The sequence below is a fragment of the Astatotilapia calliptera genome, chromosome 6, assembly GCF_964374335.1.
Source record: "Astatotilapia calliptera chromosome 6, fAstCal68.1, whole genome shotgun sequence".
Lineage (NCBI taxonomy): Eukaryota > Metazoa > Chordata > Actinopteri > Cichliformes > Cichlidae > Astatotilapia > Astatotilapia calliptera.
In genome coordinates this window covers 42912625-42919589 of record NC_137427.1, presented here as the reverse complement: position 1 = coordinate 42919589, position 6965 = coordinate 42912625, and the positions used below count along the sequence as shown (strand labels likewise).

Below are 6965 nucleotides of genomic sequence, written 5' to 3'. Positions count from 1 at the left end.
GAGAGCGAGAGACAGTTTGGAGAGAGTTAGAGACAGTTTGGAGAGAGCGAGAGACAGTTTGGAGAGAGTTGGAGACAGTTTGGAGAGAGTTGGAGACAGTTTGGAGAGAGCGAGAGACAGTTTGGAGAGAGCGAGAGACAGTTTGGAGAGAGTTGGAGACAGTTTGGAGAGAGCGAGAGACAGTTTGGAGAGAGTTAGAGACAGTTTGGAGAGAGTTGGAGACAGTTTGGAGACAGTTTGGAGGTTTAGGAGAGTGAGGAGAAAAAGACAGGAGAGAATGGAGCCAGCTACGAAGAGAAGGATGTCCTCCCCTGTGTGGGAACATTTTGAGCTCATATCTCCCAACAAGGTATGTAAATTTCCACAGAAGATGTATTTTCATAATACTGATCGTGCAATAAAACCTATGTTAAGCTGTCTGTACTTTTGTACAAGGTGAGGTGTTTGCTATGTGCCAGGGAGCTGGGATATAACAACAACACCTCATCCATGCTTAGGCACTACAGAGCTTTGCATGAGAATAAGGGGAACACCGATTGTGGAGCAAGACCAGGTGAGCCAACATGCTGTAATGTTACTAAATGATATAACAATATCATACAATGCAATAAGTGACGTGTGTGATATTTATATTTGTGCTTTGTTTTTATTGTCTTTCCTCAGCAGAGCAATCTCAAATAGATGAAGACCTGGTTAGCATGGTGATTGAGGACTCCCAGCCATTTAGCATTGTGGAGGACAGCGGATTTAAAAGATTTGTTAAATCATTAAATCCTAGTTATGTTCTCCCCACTAAAAAGGTCATAAAAGCAGTGAAAATTTAGTTTCTACAGAGTAAAATGTGAACAGGCAGGACTGAGGCTCAAAGCCTCAGTGTGTAGCTACACTACACACTGCTTCACAGCCACGTCGTACTTGTGAACAAAATGTTTTTACTTTCCTTTAGGCCCTGAAAGTCATGGTGGAGGCCAGGTACCAGGAGATGAAGGAGAAAGCTAAGGCCAGCATTGAGAAGGCAGCAGCTGTGAGTCTGACATCAGATATGTGGACCTCCATCAACACAGAGGCCTATCTTGCAGTCACCTGCCATTTTGTTGATGAGTCCAGCACATTAAACACCGTTGTTTTAGGAGTGCAATATTTTCCTAATGCACACACTGCAGAAAACATTGCACAAGTGAAAGGCACACTCATGGCAGAATGGGCAATTACTGACAAAGTCACATGCCTAGTAACAGATGGGGCTGCCAATATGGGGGCTTGTGCAAGGGAGCTAAGACTTAAACATGCCATATGCATAGCTCACACCCTGAACTTAGTGGTGAAGAAGGCCCTTGACCAGACCCCTGAGCTCTCTGACATCCGAGCCAAGTCCAGGAAGATCGTGGGATATTTCAGGAGCAGTACCTCTGCAAAGGTAAGTTCTTAAGTGGCTTAATTACAGTTTCTTTAATTCTACTTATGTGTATAGTTCTGCTCCCTTGACAATCTAATGTATGCTTTTTCAAATTGTATTTTGTAAGGAGAGGCTTTCAGTCGTGCAGGAACAACTAAGGAAGCCTCAACACAAACTACTACAGGAGGTGGAAACCCGCTGGAACAGCACTTACAATATGCTGGAAAGACTTTTCGAGCAAAGGGAGCCAGTGGGTGCTGCTTTGGCAAGTCTCACAACAGACATCCCACCTATGTCATCTGAGGAATTTGGTATAATTTCAGAGTGTCTGGTTGTCCTAGCACCATTTAACGATGCAACCACTGAGCTCTCTCAGGAAAAAAGGGTGTCTGGGTCAAAGGTCATACCTTTGCTCACTATGCTGAATCATTGCCTCAATGAACAAATGGTAGAACCACCATCCATTGGATCTTCTCTGGCTCAGAAGCTGAGGATGCTATTGAGAGAGAAGCTAGATAAAATACAGACCATGAGCATTATGTTCCTTGCGACACTGCTGGACCCAAGGTTCAGAAAACTCGGGTTTCTCAGCCCTACAAGAGCTAGCGAAGCAGAAAAAAGACTGAAAGCAGAATGTGCTTCCGTAATGAGGGCCTCCACCACCTCTTCCTCCGCACCACCACCACAGCCATCAACGTCACAATCTGTTGAGGCTGTTTCCCACGGTACCATTGTTATTGCATTTTAGTTGCATTTATATAAACTGAATGTTGGGTTTTCCACTGTATCTATTATTGTATGATCTACTGTACAATATAAAGCACCTTGAGGCGACTGTTGTTGTTATTTGGCGCTATAGAAATAACATTGAATTGGAAATTGAATTGGTAGTATCTCATAAGACTCTCCTTTTTGTTTAGGTAACAACCTGTGGCGTCGCCTGGATGAGAGTGTCAGGCAGACACAGACACAAAATGTGACAGCAGACGCAAATATTGAGGTCCAACGGTACATGATGGAGCCAAATATTGGAAGGCTGGAGGACCCCTCTTAAATACTGGGAGAGACAGAAATATGTCTACCCTCACTTATATAAGTTAGCACTGACATACCTGTGTACCCCTGCCTCATCTGTGCCCTGTGAGCGGGTGTTTTCAAAGGCAGGGGAAATATTGTCCAAAAAAAGAAATCGCGTACGACCTGCCACAGTGGAGAAACTGTTGTTTTTAAATAAAAACCAATGATGTGTCCCCTAAACACTAATCACTGTCCTTGCCTCAATGTTACAAAAGCACAACCACTGTCCACACCTCACCTCACAGTAAATGATCATTTCCATCTTAGGCATTTCCAAATGATCATTTTCCATACTGCCATCACTACAATATACATGTTTTACACACTCCTTTTGTTGTTGACATTTACAGGCTGTGTGCAAAATGCCACACTCTTCAAATTCATGCCAACTAATATTTTTACGTCCAGTAGGTGTCCTACTAGAGCAAATGAAGCTTCAAGAAGCTTCGCGTTGGGGTGAACCAATTGGATGAAAAGCTTCAGTGCTTCATGGGGCTTCATCTGCCCATCACTACAATTTTGAGACTGCTGCATCCCTCTGCAAGATATCTCACTATTTTTGACTTTTCTGAGCCTGTCAAGTCCTTCTTTTGACCCATTTTGCCAAAGGAAAGGACATTGCCTAATAATTCTGCACACCTGATATAGGGTGTTGATGTCATTAGACCACACCCCTTCTCATTACAGAGATGCACATCACCTAATATGCTTAATTGGTAGTAGGCTTTCAAGCCTATACAGCTTGGAGTAAGACAACATGCATGAAGAGGATGATGTGGACAAAATACTCATTTGCCTGATAATTCTGCACTCCCTGTATGTGATCCATCAAACCCAGAACCTTTAACACCGAATCACATACTAACCATGAAGTCCACAATCATCTCTCCACCTCCAGGAATGTTTGTGAAAGAAGATCTTTATCTCGTAAGAGGTGGCGTCGTGTTCACCTACTTGCCAACACTTTCTGGACGAGGTGGAAAAAGGAGTATTTGTTAAATCTTCAAGGCAGACAGAAGTGGACCAAAGAGCACAGAAATGCTAAGATCAATGATGTTGTCCTCCTGAAGGATGAGATAACTCTTCGCAACCAGTGGAAGTTGGCAAGGATCATTGAAGTGTACCCTGGAAAGGATGGAAGAGTAAGGAAGGTGAAATTGCTGCTGAGTGATCCAACCCTGGATAGAGCAGGGAAACGTACGTCCAAACCTGTGCACCTGGAAAGACCCATTCAAAAAGACAGTCATTCTGATTGAAGCCGAAGAAGATTCTCCACCGCACTCTGCTTAAAAGATAAGTCATTATAGTTCATTCAAAAGCAGTTCATTAGTTCATAGGCAATACTTTATTTTTCAAAATCACAAGTGATTGGTGGGAGTGTAACGGTGTTTTGCATTTTGTTTGTTGAGCTGTATGTCCAGAGTTTGCTCTTTTCCACCCTCTGGTGGTGAAGTATAGAGGGTCCAGTTGTTTGCAGTTTGGGTCTCCACCCTGTCACTTTATGGTAGTGCACATGGTGTCTGCATGCTGCTCCACACATGGAGAAAATATTGTTCAAAGAGAAGAGATAAGTGAGAAAGAAGGCCATAAAGGACTATTTAGCCCCTCCTGGATGACAGCTCACGAGGTTTGTGTATTTTAAATGTTTTATTTTCTGTATTTAAGGACTTTTGATTGATTGATACTAAGTACAAGAGCGCATTTTGATGTGATGTTTTTCTTTTATTGTTTTGTCCATGAGCAGTTCTCACGGGTTGTCAAGACCAGAATAAACCCTGTTTTATAACTCTACATTGTGCCTACATCAATCCTTGAGGGTGCTACAAATCTAAATGTTAAATCTAAATGTTACAGGAAATTATATATTTAGCTAACATGCAAATTTATTGTACGGCTCAACAGAAATACCAAAATAAAAGCTTTACGAAAACCTCCTGTGCAAAAGTGTGCCGGTAGTGGTCACATTGTGTCTGCTCTCCAATGATCGTCACTTCTCACCGCCATGAGCTGCTTCACTTCTTGCCTACGAGCATGTCCAGCGATTTGGCTGGACATGTGCTGCAGCGATTGTGAAGTCGAGACTGCAGCTGCCGAGAGTCCACTACTGCTGAACCTTTGGATGGCCGACAAAATGGATCTTCCGATGTTTTCAGCTAAGTCGCTGGAGGTGCTGGTAACTCACAGTTTTAAATGTAACCTAAGACCAACTCTTTCCTGGAAAATTTTGAAGTTGCTTGGGGTGAACCGCCTTGAAACTGTACCCTAATGTGTAAAACATGACATTTCCTGTTCACACTACATACTGCTGTGACCACAGTCAAATATGGCAGTTTCTAATGTGTTCAAAAGTGTGTGGTCCAGATTGGACAATCTATGTGTAAATGAGAGAAAATAAAATATTAATGGCCCAGGCAGACTGGCCAAATATGAAGCAGATCCAATAATATCCCTTGCACGTCCCCATATCACCAAGCATACTGTGGCCGATCTGTGCCAAACATCTCCTATGCCCACCCGGTGGTGATGGAGAATAACACCTGACCAAATGTAACACTGATGTATATCATGTGTGGAACCACAAGTAAAAATTTCATCTAGATTGGATGATGATTATAATCTAGTGCACATTTCCTGTTCCCACTAGGCACTAGACACCAACTGTTGCATTTCTGCCTTCACACTGTGAGTCCTCTGGGCTTATAAACGCAGCAGATACAATAAGGCCTTTGCATGTGTGCACAGGCCCTGATAAAAGGAATAGATACAATAAGGCCTTTGCATGTGTGCACAGGCCCTGATAAAAGGAATAGATACAATAGGGCCTTTGCACATTTTCTGCCCTAATAATAATAATGATAACAGTGTGTGAATGTGAGAGTGAATGAATAGTGGAATTGTAAAGCACTCTGAGGGCCTCGAAAAGCGCTATATAAATGCAATCCATTATTATTATTATTATTATTATTATTATTATTAATAATAATAATAATAATAATAATAATAATAATAATAATGAACAGAGCAATTACAAAAGGCCCAGTGACAAACAATGACAGTCACAAAAAATAAAACAATAAGCTTTAAGAGAAGACCATATGTAGGACCTTTATGTAAGACTGCTTTCTTCCATTTGCGCAACATCTCTAAAGTTAGAAATATCCTGTCTCAGAGTGACGCTGAAAAACTAGTTCATGCATTTATTACTTCCAGGCTGGACGACTGTAATTCATTATTATCAGGAAGTCCTAAAAACTCCCTGAAAAGCCTTCAGCTGATCCAAAATGCTGCAGCAAGAGTCCTGACAGGGACTAGAAAGAGAGAGCAGATTTCTCCTGTTTTGGCTTCCTGTTAAATCCAGAATTCAAAATCCTGCTCCTCACATACAAGGTCTTAAATAATCAGGCCCCATCTTATCTTAATGACCTTGTAGTACCATATCACCCTATTAGAGCACTTCGCTCTCGCTCTGCAGGCCTACTTGTTGTTCCTAGAGTATTTAAAAGTAGAATGGGAGGCAGAGCCTTCAGTTTTCAGGCCCCTCTTCTGTGGAACCAGCTTCCAGTTTGGATTCAGGAGACAGACACTATCTCTACTTTCAAGATTAGGCTTTAAACTTTCCTTTTTGCTAAAGCATATAGTTAGAGCTGGACCAGGTGACCCTGAATCCTCCCTTAGTTATGCTGCAATAGACGTAGGCTGTCGGGGATTCCCATGATGCATTGAGTTTTTCTTCTCACAATGTGTGAGTGAGAAATGTGTGAGATCGCACTTAATCATACTGTGTTGAACAGCATGTCTTTATCCTGTCTTCCTTCTCTCACCCCAACCGGTCGCAGCAGATGGCTCCGCCCCTCCCTGAGCCTGGTTCTGTCGGAGGTTTCTTCTTCTTAAAAAGGGTTTTTTCCTTCCCACTGTCGCCAAAGTGCTTGCTCATGGGGGGTCATATGATCATTGTTTTTTCTCTTTATGTATTATTGTAGGGTCGACCTTACAACATAAAGCGCATTGAGGCGACTGTTGTTGTGATTTGGCGCTGTGTAAATAAAATTGGATTGAATTGAATTGAAGACCTCACAAGCAACTACAAAAAGGAAGTCATCAGTCACCTGCAACAACTTGAAAAGGAAAACATCATTGACCTTCCTACATACCACCGACTATACCCAGGGTATGCTATACCCTACATATATATAGACTTACAAGCCACATTGAAGGTCCCACTCAGACCCATTGTTAGCAGTATAAATTCAGCCACCTACAACATTTCCAAGCACCTCGCCACCATCCTGGCACCCCTTGTGGGGAACGCACCCCATCACATCAAAAACTCAACTGACTTCACCAACAAGGTCCAGAGACGTACACTGGATCCACATTAAACTATAGTGTCCTTTGATATGATCTCAGTCTTCACTAGAGATGGACCGATCCGATATTACGTATCGGTATCGGTCCGATACTGACCTAAATTACTGGATCGGATATCGGAGAA

The 6965-nt window shown here is 42.4% G+C and overlaps 1 protein-coding gene across 1 annotated transcript; it reads left to right on the top strand.

Moving 5' to 3' along the window:
• Window positions 1–331: 331 nt before the first annotated feature.
• LOC145429329 (E3 SUMO-protein ligase ZBED1-like) lies at window positions 332–2842 on the top strand. The gene is made up of 4 exons (XM_080302588.1): window positions 332–553; window positions 664–1417; window positions 1524–2121; window positions 2317–2842. Exons 2-4 carry the CDS (start codon window positions 959–961, stop codon window positions 2448–2450), a joined length of 1191 nt encoding a protein of 396 aa, XP_080158714.1. The 5' UTR covers window positions 332–553; window positions 664–958; the 3' UTR covers window positions 2451–2842.
• The last annotated feature ends 4123 nt before the right edge of the window (window positions 2843–6965 follow it).

Bases quoted from the DNA above. Each gene is read 5' to 3' on its own strand.
- LOC145429329 (XM_080302588.1), top strand. From the start codon at position 959: ATGGTGGAGGCCAGGTACCAGGAGATGAAGGAGAAAGCTAAGGCCAGC. The intron at 1,418-1,523 runs GTAAGTTCTTAA...GTATTTTGTAAG, and splicing joins GGAGCAGTACCTCTGCAAAG to GAGAGGCTTTCAGTCGTGCA. The intron at 2,122-2,316 runs GTACCATTGTTA...CTTTTTGTTTAG, and splicing joins TGTTGAGGCTGTTTCCCACG to GTAACAACCTGTGGCGTCGC.